Genomic DNA, 13,312 nt, shown 5'->3' on the forward strand with positions numbered 1-13,312 from the left:
ACCTTGCTTCTATCACCAGTCACATCCACAGCTGTGTATTGTTTTTGCTTTGGCTCCATCCCTTCATTCTTTCTGGAGTTATTTCTCCACTGATCTCCAGTAGCATACCGGGCACCTACTGACCTGGGGAGTTCCTCTTTCAGTATCCTATCATTTTGCCTTTTCATACTGTTCATGGGGTTCTCAAGGCAAGAATACTGAAGTGCTTTGCCATTCCCTTCTCCAGTGGACCATATTCTGTCAGACCTCTCCACCATGACCCGCCCGTCTTGGGTTTCATGCAAAGATGGGCTCGATAAAGGACGAAATGGTATGGACCTAACAGAAGCAGAAGGTATTAAGAAGAGGTGGCAAGAATACACAGAAGAACTGTACAAAAAAGATCTTCATGACCCAGATAATCATGATGGTGTGATCACTCATCTAGAGCCAGACATCCTGGAATGTGAAGTCAAGTGGGCCTTAGAAAGCATCACTACAAACAAAGCTAGTGGAGGTGATGGAATTCCAGTTGAGCTCTTTCAAATTCTGAAAGATGATGCTGTGAAAAGTGCTGCACTCAATATGCCAGCAAGTTTTTGGAAAACTCAGCAGTGGCCACAGGACTGGAAAAGGTCAGTTTTCATTCCAATCCCAAAGAAAGGCAATGCCAAAGAATGCTCAAACTACCGCACATTTGCACTCATCTCACATGCTAGTAAAGTAATGCTCAAAATTCTCCAAGCCAGGCTTCAGCAATACGTGAACCGTGAACTCCCTGATGTTCAAGCTGGTTTTAGAAAAGGCAGAGGAACCAGAGAGCAAATTGCCAACATCCGCTGGATCATGGAAAAAGCAAGAGAGTTCCAGAAAAACATCTATTTCTGCTTTATTGACTATGCCAAAACCTTTGACTGTGTGGATCACAATAAACTGTGGAAAATTCTGAAAGAGATGGGAATACCAGACCACCTGACCTGCCTCTTGAGAAATCTGTATGCAGATCAGGAAGCAACAGTTAGAACTGGGCATGGAAACAGACTGGTTCCAAATAGGAAAAGGTGTACGTCAAGGCTGTATATTGTCACCCTGCTTATTTAACTTCTATGCAGAGTACATCATGAGAAAGACTGGACTGGAAGAAACACAAGCTGGAATCAAGATTGCCAGGAGAAATATCAATAACCTCAGATACGCAGATGACAACACCCTTATGGCAGAAACTGAAGAGGAACTAAAAAGCCTCTTGATGAAAGTGAAAGAGGAGAGCAAAAAAGTTGGCTTAAAGCTCAACATTCAGAAAACGAAGATCATGGCATCTGGTCCCATCCCTTCATGGGAAATAGATGGGGAAACAGTGGAAACAGTGTCAGACTTTATTTTGGGGGGTTCCAAAATCACTGCAGATGGCGACTGCAGCCATGAAATTAAAAGACGCTTACTCCTTGGAAGAAAAGTTATGACCAACCTAGATAGTATATTCAAAAGCAGAGACATTACTTTGGAGGCTAAGGTCCGTCTAGTCAAGGCTATGGTTTTTCCTGTGGTCATGTATGGATGTGAGAGTTGGACTGTGAAGAAGGCAGAGTGCCAAAGAATTGATGCTTTTGAACTGTGGTGTTGGAGAAGACTCTTGAGAGTCCCTTGGACTGCAAGGAGATCCAACCAGTCCATTCTGAAGGAGATCAGCCCTGGGATTTCTTTGGAAGGAATGATGCTAAAGCTGAAACTCCAGTACTTTGGCCACCTCATGCAAAGAGTTGACTCATTGGAAAAGACTCTGATGCTGGGAGGTATTGGGGGCAGGAAGAGAAGGGGACGACAGAGGATGAGATGGCTGGATGGCATCACGGACTTGATGGACGTGAGTCTGAGTGAAATCCAGGAGTTGGTGATGGACAGGGAGGCCTGGCGTGCTGCGATTCATGGGCTCGCAAAGAGTCGGACACGACTGAGCAACTGAACTGAACTGAAACATTTACTTGCTTGCTTCCATGGTGGCTTTACCAGGTCTTTACCAGATGGTAAAGAATATGCCCACAATTCAGGAGACCTGGGTTTGATTCCTGGGTCAGGTAGATCCCCTGAAGAAGGGAATGGCTACTGACTCCAGTATTCTTGCCTGGAGAATTCCATAGACAGAGGAGCCTGGCAGGCTATTGTCTGTGGGGTTCAAAAGAGCTGGACGCGACTGAATGACTAACACTTTCACATGCCAGAAAGGATAAGAAACTAGAGATATAGGACCAGAAAAAGAAAGGTGGTATGCTGGAAACAAGGTCCCTAAGGCCATTTAAGACTGTGTATTTTCACTTTAAAAATACCAAGAACTGATGGTCATTCTCATTATTTTCTGTGTAAGGCCTTACCCATGCTTGGCATCTTTATCTCGAGTAATCCATCATCCTTTACCTGTCCATGAGGTCCTATCATCCTGAATTGTTTTGTGGTCTCCTGTGAATCTTTTCCAGATCCCATTTCTATTGTGTACTCAGAAGTGTACAGAATACTTAGCTAAGAGTCGGAGCCCCGGGGGCCAGTGTAAGAGGGGACACTTTCACCTGCCGAAGATCCTTCCCAGGAGAGAAGCACGTGGTCAAAAGGAAAAGATGAACGTTCCCCGGTTAAAGAAGTCTTCAAAAGGATGAAATAGGATGTTTTCCTTCTTCTCTCTAAAATAAAATAACTCTTGCCTCTCTAGATAAGAAATGATAGTGTGAAAGATATGTAGCATCTTTGACTTATTAATGTCAAAGTTCTCGCAATCCCATCCTAAGTTATCTTTCCACCTTTCCAAAGAGCTATTCATTGGGTTTTGCCTCCAGTGCTTTCAACAGAACTATGATGCATTTATTCATCCAGACACAAATAATTAGAGCCAGTTAATGTCTTCCCTAAATTTTATTCATATTGTTGGATGGAATGTATAACCCAGATTCAAAGAATGTGTGTTCTGTTGTTAAGAAAGAGCACAATTGGAGAACAGATGTAGAGAATAGACCTGTGGCCACAGTGGGGGAAGGAGAGGGTGGAACAAATTGAGAAAGTAGCACTGACATTTACAGACTACCCTGTGTAAAATAGATAGCTAGTGGGAAGCCACTACAGAGCACAGGGAGCCCAGCCTGGTGCTCTGTGATGACCGAGAGGGGCAGGATGAGGGGTGGGTGGGACGGGGGCGACATACATATGTATAGTTATGATTGATTTGCAATGTTGTACAGCAGACACCAACACGACATTGTAAAGCAATTATCCTCCAATTAAAAATAAAATAATAAAAAAGACAACACAAACTTCAGAGCTAATCTTGGAGTCCAGGCACAACCCTCAGGACTCTAGAGTTGATCAGGGTGGTTGAGAATAAGAATGGCTTTTGTTTTAAAGCAGATGAACATTTTGCTTTTGCTGAGATCAAAGCGTGCATTCTCCCCTCTGCTTATGTCATGTAAACAGGAAAGTCATGAAAGAGACAGTCAGCTGCTGCCCTTCTCAGGGTTGGGGGCAAACTTCCCTTGGATGGGACAATACGGAGGAGCATTAAAAACTGAGTACACATCTTACTAAGAAACTACCATCCTAGCATTAGGCATCAGGAGACTCTGGTGCTAATGCTCCAGCCACAGGACTCTGCTCTGTGTGTGCTGGAAAACCTACTGCCATTAAGCAGTTATTCTGAGTGCATGTAGTCTGGACTGATTGTAAGTGTTGATGACAAAAGAATCCCAGGGAGAGGGGGATGCAATAGAGGATTTCAGTGCTGATGGAGATTAAATAGCCTGAGAATGGCTTTGTATATTAACTTCAGGGAACTCAGGTCTTGCCCTAAAGAGTGACACCTGATGCCTCAATTGTAGGTAATACATCTTTAGTAAACCTCAGATTTCAAGTAGGCTGCTCGGAAGGTGAGACAAATCACATCCAGCCCATAAATGTCCTTCTTTCCGGAGATTGAAATGCCATCCCTGGGCACTCACATTTACGTGAATAGCAGATTTAACACTTGAGACAATTGAAGTTTCTCACAAAATGAGGAGTCCTTGGCCTTGTTGATAAAGCACCCTGTGAAGAGCACTATTGTCGTCTGAATTGTCAGCAGAAAAGGTATAACATGATTAAGACCAAGTGGTAAGCCAAGACTTCAGGTCTGATACTTATTGGTGGAATGACTTCAGGTCATTTCTCATTGGTGGAAATGAGAGAGAAATCTGGACCAAGTACAGCCAGATGGTAGCAGAAAAAGAACTCCTGGTCACTTATTTTTCCAGCAGTTAAAAAGCTGAACAAACATGGATGGACCTAGAGATTAGCACACTAAGTGAAGTCAGGCAGGAAGACAGATACCATCTGATACCACTCACATGTGGAATTTAAAATATGTCACAAATGAACTTATCTATGAAACAGAAACAGACTCACAAACATAGAATAGACTTGTAGTTGCCAAGAGGGAAGGGGAGTGGAGGAGGAATGGCTTGGGAATTTGGGATTAGCAGATGCAAACTATTATATATAGGATGGACTACATATAGGTGTTACACTATATAGTACAGGTAACTATATTCTTGTGATAAACCAAAATGGAAAAGGATATTTAAAAAATGTATATATGTATATGAGTCATTTTGCTGTACAGCAGAAATTGACACAACATTAAAAGTCAACAAAAAAGGCTAAACAAATACTGAAAAGAATAACATCAGCATCAGTAAATATCTATGCTGCTGCTGCTAAGTTGCTTCAGTTGTGTCTGACTCTGTGCGACCCCATAGACGGCAGCCCACCAGGACGGGATTCTCCAGGCAGGAACACTGGAGTGGGTTGCCATTTCCTTCTCCAATGCATGAAAGTGAAAAGTGAAAGTGAAGTCACTCAGTCATGTCCGACTCTTAGCGACCTCATGGACTGTAGCCTACCAGGCTCCTCCATCCATGGGATTTTCCAGGCAAGAGTGCTGGAGTGGGGTGCCATCGCCTTCTCCGAGTAAATATCTATAGATCATAGCAAAAGTGGATCTTTTTTGACCTTCAGAACAGTGACGACAGCCATAAAAAGGCCACTGTGTTTCATGAACACACCTGTAAGGTATGTTCATAACTTTCTTCTGGATGCATTACAAGCAAGGATGTTCTTAGGCTGTGTACTGGCAAAGCCTTCTTGCCCACATTTTGTCCATGCAGCTCAGTATACTGCATGGAAGGAAGGACCCTTTCAATTGAAATACAGAGAAGGAAGTTTTTCTTTTTTGGATACTGCAGGTAAAAACTTTAAGGAGCTAATCAGAACCTGGCCAATCTTCCAGAAAGTTCAAAATCTAAGGAGAACTTACTCTAAATTTCAAATTATAAGTCATTCTTATATGAAAATCTGATATAAGAAGTAATATTGTATATTACTATTTTAAATTTAATAATCTCAACCTTTTTATAATGAGATATCATGAGAAATAGAATGGCATGAAATGATATTATACAAGAGTAGTATTATATACAGTAGTAGTATATTATACAGGAGTCTTGGCAATTATATCAAAAAAGTGAAATATCCCTAAAACAAACAATTTGAGCAAAAACATGATTTATTCATTTCAAGGTTTTTTTTTTCTTGAATGATATGTGTAACTTGCGCTTTTTCAATTAACCTTGCATAGATACAGGCCACAGAGGCTTTTTATATGTGTGTTCAGATAGGAAGAAATATGTTGCAGTTACACAGCACATGGAGGCATATGGTCCTCTGACTGTTTTCAGTAAGCATATAATCATTCTTTCCAAAGGCCTCTTAACTCAGCTAGTTTTTCACAAAGTAATGAGTGCTTTATTCCTTGGGAAATATGTCTAAATGGCTTAGTGCAATATAGTTACATAGTGTATCTATTATACCAGGAGTACATTGTGTTGTTACAAGACTTTGGAAAGCATAAAGACTGCTCTGAAATTGAAATATTTCCCCCAGATGTTTGATTGCCTAAGTACAGGCTATATTAAGGAACAGAAGCAAAACAACCCTTGTGGTTTCACAGATGTCCCATCACCATGCAGACTCTTTTATAATCCTCTGAATAAAATCTAATTTGTTTCATCTGCTGAAGAGGTCATTTCTGGCCTCTGACCTATATGACTAAGATCTGATAATGTGAATTGTATTTCATACTAAACTTGTATTTAGTAGGTAAAGCAAATCGTTGATGTTCTTTCTGGTTAAGATTTTTAATATTTATCTTAGTTAAGACAAATGTGCGTATTTTGATGCTGATTTGCACTTCCTCTGCAGCTCTTTAGGGAAAAAGCTGCTTTCTCCCCCTATGTGGTAATACTTCATTTTACAACATTTTAAGTCAACTACTTGCCCTTAATATAATGCCCCTTCTAAGCTATTTTTTCTAGAAAATTCATAATCAGAAATTGCCAAGAGGAAGCACTCAGCTAATCACCCTCTCGTTGCTTGAAATGAGGAAAGCCCCCTGTGTTCTTTATCTCCTTTCAATCCCATGATCACCTTCCTAGAAGTCTCAAAACTCCCAGTTTGAGAAACACTAAAATTTTTGTCTTTTAACTTTAAATTCAGTCTTTCAACTTTACATTAACAAAAAATATCTTTTTAGGATTACCAGGAACACTGGTCTCAATATGAACATGAAAAGTCAAGCAATGGGCCCAGAGATCAATCCTCGGAAACAACCAATGGCCAGCAACCTTCCAGAAGACCAGCCAAGCACAAGATTCGAAAACAGCATAAACACCAGCATGGCCCGAAGTCTTTGGTGACTGAAGGGCTGGTTGTCAGTCAAGGAAACCAGAATAACACTCCCAGACATCAGCAAAACCCAAATAAGCCTATTGATACTGAAGTAACACAGGACACAGTTATGATTATGAATGCCACAAACGATGATTTACAATACTCAAGTGTACTGAGAAGCCAGGATCCCAAAGTAACCTCCAATCAATTTGCTCCACCACACCAGGTTTCTGACAAAGTATTATATAAAAATCCTGCCGGATATTACCCAGTGATGAACACTAATAGAGAAAGAGGACACAACGACCAAGAAGAGAAAAGGTTTTCCTACCAGCAGCTACACACCGACACTCAATCTGATATGCACTTGAACTACCTTCATGAACTTACCAAGAAACACGCATCCCGTAGCCAGAAAGGCTCTCAGTCCGTTTCTAACATAAACATGCAAGCATCAACCGAAAAGAAGAAGCAACCCAAATTGGATTATACAGAAACAAAGTATAAGAACTTAGAAATATTATGGTAAGAATTCCCTGTTCTCAGGTGGTTTTCTGGAGAAATGAGAGGCTAGAAGAGGGAGGATGGGATGCTGGACAGAGGGGTGGGTTCATGACAGTGCTCAGGCAAGAGGAGAAATTCACCTAACGGTGTCCTTGGCTCTGGCTTTCTACCTAAAATAGTCCACTTTTCATGTATTTCTTTTCTTCTTCCCTGTCTCTAGCTTTTCCACTGTAGTTAAACCAGAGACTAGTGGGGAGAAGGACAGAGGGAACCTATCAATATAGTTTAAAAAAAAAAGATACAGTATATCTTGAGAACTGCAAGTAATATTTGGAGGAAACAAATTATCTCCAACCCTGTAGTGGTCAATCTTAAGAAAATAATCCAAAATGCAGAAAAAATTATGTATGTGCAAAAATATCACCATTTACAGAAATGACAATAATTGAATAAAGAAATGTTTAAGTAAATTATAATATTAAATATGGAATTACTTAAATGGGCTTCCTTGGTAGCTCAGACTGTAAAGATTTCACCTTCATTATTCTCTGGGGAAGGGAATAGCTATCCACTCCAGTACTCTTGCCTGGAGAATCCCATGCACAGAGGAGCCTCGCATGGGGTTGCAAAGAGTCAGACACGACTTGATGACTGAAAAACAACACACCCTTTAAAATTATGCTTCTATAGGGAGAAAATGTTGTTATTGTTGTTTAGCTGCTAAGTCATGTCTGACTCTTGGCGACCCCCATGGACTGTAGCCCGCCAGGCTCCTCTGTTCATGGGATTCCCCAGGCAAGAATACTGGAGTGGGCAGCCATTTCCTCCTCCAGGGGATCTTCCCCACTCAGGGATCAAACCCTTTATCTCCTGCATTGCCAGGTGGATTCTTTACCACTGAGTCACCTGGGAAGTCCTTATAGAGAGAAAATAGTGAGGTACAAAATTTTACCTAAAAGAGTATGAGCTTCACCTACGTGTTAAAACGTACACAGAAGATGGAAAATGCACCAAAACATCAGTAATGTTTACCTCTGGCAAAAAAGTTTGGGATTATTTTTAATTTCTTCTTTATATATTCTGAGCTGTCCAAATTCCCTACAATGTATATGTATTACTTCTGTAATTAGAAAAATGAAGTTATTTTTAAAATCAAGGGGGATTTCTTGATGTCATTCAATCAAATGTATTTATTACACGCCTGATACAACTGAATATAGGACTAAACTGTTACAGAAGATACAAAAGTAGTATGATGCATAGGAACCCTCAAGGAGCTTATTTTCAAAGTAGAGACACAATTTTAACACGTATGAATTAATCAGAAGACATTTCAGTGCTCCACTTGGAGGTGTGGAATGTACATTTAACAAGATTTAGAATTCACTTCCTAGAAGAGATAGTGATAGATAGATAGTAGGCATTGTTGTCTTTTTTTTTTTTTCCTGACTTTAGAGGGAGTGCTTCTAACATTTTGCCATTAAAAATATTTAATTTTTTTTTAATATTTAATTTTTAGTACTTAGGGAGATATAGAGGAAACGTACTCCTATTTCTATTTTTTGTTTGCAAAGATCTATCATAAATAGATGCTTAATGTTATCAAATACTTTTTCTGCATCAATTGAAAATTTTTCTCCTTTAATTCTTTAATGTGGCTAAATGTATTAACAGATTTTCTAACATTCCACCAACCTTTTACTCCTAGGACAATCCCTACTTGTCATACTATTTTAATAAACTGCTTGATTTGATTTGTTAATGTTATTTATGATTTAACATTCACATGTAGGAAGTGAGACTGGCTTAAAATTCTCCAATCTGTCACTGGCCTTGTCTGGATGTGTTATCAATTATACCAAGATTATACCAGCCTTAGAATAATTCCCTCATTTCACATCCTCTGGTATACACAATTGGAACTGTTACTTGAAAGTTACATAGAATTTTTCAGTAAATCTATTTAGTTCACATGTGTTTTTTTGTTTGGCCTTTCTTTTGTTGTTGTTTGTGGGCAGATTTTTTTTTTTTTTTTTTGCTTTTGAATTTATTTATTTATTTTTAATTTTTACTTTACAATTCTGTATTGGTTTTGGCATAGATTGACATGAATCCACCACAGGTGTACATGCGTTTTAAACTTTAGACTACTTACATTTTTTGTGATACTCAAATCTTAAGTTTATTTCCACTATCTTAATTTGTCCTAACCACCCTTTTTCTAATATCTTTTTAAAAAAATTTACCTGTTGAACTGATAGAACTTTGTTACCTTTCCCCTCTACTGATTTGGAAATGCATATTTTCTTTCTATTCTCTTTTTTTAAACTTACATACTTAACTAGACTAGTGTTAAATTAGTATTTCTGTTATCCTGCAGACACATTCAAAATCATTGGATTGTTCTAATCCAGTCACCCCTTGTGTCATACATATTCTTTTCATTCAGCATCTTATATCTCCTAATTGCTATTTTATTATTGCTGGATAGAGTCCATGCTGTTTTAGATTTAACTGATTGTTTATTAATGTCTTTGCTTTCCATCTTTCTTCCATTTCACTCTTCCTTCCTCAAGTAGATCCTTTAGAAGTTCTTTCAGCAAGTACATTTCACTGGTAAACTTACCTGAAATTCGTTTACTTTATTCTCTTAAATTACTGTTTAACTTGGTAAAGAATTAAACTCTTTGAAAACACTGCTTTTCTATTTCCTGGCTTCTGTATTTCTTTGAAAAGACTTTTATCAATGTAATTATCATTCTTTTTGTCTTTTATTCTCTTGTTGGTTTTGAGGTCTCTCCTTTGTTTTTTTGTGTTTTCAAGCTTCACCATGACGTATTTAGTTTGCATTTTATAATCTTGCTTGTGACTTTTCTGGCTTCCTAAATCTGAAGGTTCATCTTTTTCATAAATTCTGGAAAATCATCACACATTTTCCCTTTGAATACTATGTCTCCCAAATTTGCTCTATTTTCCCTTCAGCAACACACAATAGATATATATTTGATCCTCTTATTCTAGACTCCATGTCTTTTTAACTGTTTCTTATTTCCCATCTCATATCTCTCTGTGCTTCTTTCTGAGAAATTTCCTGTTTATGAGTCTCTGACTGTGTCCAATATGGTGTTTAATGTGTCCACTGAGTTCTAAATTTCAGTGATGGTGCTTTTCATGTCTAGAATTTCTGTATGGTTCTGATTAAAACCTTCCTGTTCCTTTTTCAGAATATATTTCTCAGAGTTTTTCTTTCTTACTTCATGTCTTTAATCATTATACACACTTCCGTACAAATGCTTTCTAATATTCAGTTATCCTAGATTCTTAGAAATCTACTGCTGTTTTGTGTGTGAGTGTGCACGTGTGTCTGGACTCTTATTTGGTAGGTTATTTCCTCACATGTTCTAAAATTTTGGATTGTTAACTTATGTGTAGCCACCTCATCTGTAGACACCTAGGCAGGTTTGGGTGGGGATGTATCTTTCCAGAGAACTTTTATTTCATACTCTTTTCCACTGTAATTTATTACAGGATACTGAATATAGTTACCTATGATATACAATGTTGTTTATACATTCTGTATACAATAGTTTGGGCCTTCCCTAGTGGCTTAGGTGGTAAAGAATCTGCCTGGAATACAGGAGACCAGGGTTCAATCCCTGTGTTGGGAAGATCCCCTGGAGAAGGAAATGGCAACCCTCTCCAGCATTCTTGCTAGAGAATGCTATGGACAGAGGAGCCTGGCAGGCTACAGTTCATGGGGTTGCAGAGAGTCAGACATGACTGAGTACAACTTACATGTATAGTTTGCATCTGCTAGTCCCCAGCTCCCAATCCAAGCCTCCCCCGACCCCTTGGCAACCACAAGTCTGTTCTCTATGTCTGTGAGTCTGTTCCTGTTTCATAGATAAGTGCATTTGTGTCATATTTTAGATTCCACATATTAAGTGATATGGTATTTGTCTATCTCTTTCTGACTTACTTCATTTAGTACGATAGTCTCCAGGTCCATCCATGTAGCTGCAAATGACATTATTCCATTCTTTTCTATGGCTGAATAATATTCCATTGTGTATATGTACCACATCGTCTTTATCCGTTCATCTGTTGATGGGCATTTACGTTGTTTCCATGTCTTGGCTACTGTAAATACTGCTTCTATAAACATAGGGATGCATAGTATCTTTTCAAATTATACTTTTGTCTGGAGATATGCCCAGGAGCGGGATTGCTGTGTCATATGGCAACTTTATATTGAGTTTTTTGAGCAATCTCTGTATTGTTCTCCATAGTGGCTGTACCAATGTACTTTCCCACCAACAATGTAGGAGGCTTCCCTTTTCTCCATACCATCTCCAGCATTTCTTATTTGTAGATTTTTTAATGATGGCCTTTCTGACTGATGTAAGGTAGTTGCTCATTGTCATTTTGATTTGCATGTTTCCAGATAACTTTTGTATCTGCTTCTGCCACCTACAGAGGTATCCTTCCTCCAGTATCATTTTTATGTTAATTTTTTGGTATTGGAGTTCCATGATTATGTAGGTAAGGTAAATTTGAATCCCAAATATTGCCCCAAATTCCCAGGGAATTTTTTTTTTTTTTCTAGTTCAGAGCCTAGACAAAGACAGTGTCGCTCTGTTGTTTCTCAAGGCTGGTGAATGAGTTTTTTACTAATCTGCCTTTTTATTGAGGCTGTATCTCTTCAGGGCTTCCCTGGTGGCTCAGATAGTAAAGAATCTGCCTGCAATGCAGGAGATTCTGGGTTCGATCCCTTGGTTGGAAAGATCCCCTGGAGAATGGGATCTTCAAGGGTGAGAGCCTTAGTGTAGGTATCTCACTTCTGATTCCCTGCCCCACACAAGGCCAAGGTCTGACATATCTAATACCAGTGTTAAATGGTAAAATGCAAGCACTTAGGTTCAAAATTCCCTCAAAAAAACCTATAGCTTCAGCTCATCCAAAATCTGCTTTAGTTTTAGTTCCTGTGTAGTTTGTGGTCTCTGAAGATTCCCCATCTCTCTTACAAATTCATTTATATAATCAAAAGGATATTTGTTTAATTTAATCCACCATATTCAGGTATTTTGTGGTGGAAAGGCCTTTGGTTTTTCAGAATGGTGTTTTTTCTATTCTGAATGCAGTAAATGAAAGTTCTAAGTAAGAGCTAGAATATCCTAAAGGAAAAAATCAGATATGATGGATAATAATATGATTATGAAAAGATTAAAGGACATTAATTTGATTGTCACGCATGTTAAGTCACTTCAGTCAAGTCCAACTCTTTGCAACCCCGTGGACTGTAGCCCACCAGGCTCCTCTGTCCATGGGGTTCTCCAAGCAAGAATACTGGAGTGGGGTGCCATTTCCTCCTCCAGGGGATCTTCCCAATCCAAGGATGGAACCTGCGTCTCTTGTGTCTCCTGCATCGGCGGTGGGTTCTTTGGGAGTGGTAGATACAGTAAATCAATGGTTCATGAAGACTTTTATGCTAAGTCTTATGTATCTACATTTTAACAGATTTGTGCTTTTTTTGTTTTTCCTTTAAGGAAATTTCATTCTTCCTCTGAGGAACAACCTGCTAAGGCTTCTCCAGATTCCCGGCTCTCCCAGATAATGGAGCAGCATCAGCAAGCCCTGCTGCAGCTGACAGAGGTGCAGCCCCAAGAAGGGGCCTCACCCGGCCTCACCCTTCCACCCATACTCTCAAGGGTGGAGAGTGAATCCCAACTCAGTTCAGAGAAAAGCCAAAGAAACCAAGTGAAAATCAGCCGCAGCAATTCCGAAAGCTATCTGTTTCAACTGGAAAAGGGGAAAAAGCATAGGAAAAGAAGCAGCATTAAGGTAATAACAGCATCTTACTTAACCTTCCATTTTGATAATATTCATGATGCTTGATTTTCATTCCCTTTATCATAGGCCTGGAATAGGGATGCTCCTCTTCCTCCTCTTTCTCTTCTTCCTGCCCCCGACCCCTAAGAACTCTTCCTTGACTCTCATCTCAACCTCAGCTCCTGCAGTAAAACACCCAGGACAGCCAATGACTGCAGTTTTCTTCTGAAATGTTTGCTTTACTGAGTTCTGTGTTTAC

The 13,312-nt window shown here is 39.3% G+C and overlaps 1 protein-coding gene across 1 annotated transcript in view; it reads left to right on the plus strand.

Moving 5' to 3' along the window:
* Window positions 1–13,312, plus strand: part of JHY (junctional cadherin complex regulator) — a 76,660-nt gene that overhangs the window by 47,041 nt on the left and 16,307 nt on the right. Inside the window, exons 5-6 of the mRNA XM_040258237.1 lie at window positions 6,584–7,245; window positions 12,771–13,065. Coding sequence (XP_040114171.1) covers window positions 6,584–7,245; window positions 12,771–13,065 — 957 coding nt within the window. The remainder of the gene's footprint in view (window positions 1–6,583; window positions 7,246–12,770; window positions 13,066–13,312) is intronic.

This window comes from Oryx dammah, unplaced genomic scaffold, assembly GCF_014754425.2.
Source record: "Oryx dammah isolate SB20612 unplaced genomic scaffold, SCBI_Odam_1.1 HiC_scaffold_17, whole genome shotgun sequence".
Lineage (NCBI taxonomy): Eukaryota > Metazoa > Chordata > Mammalia > Artiodactyla > Bovidae > Oryx > Oryx dammah.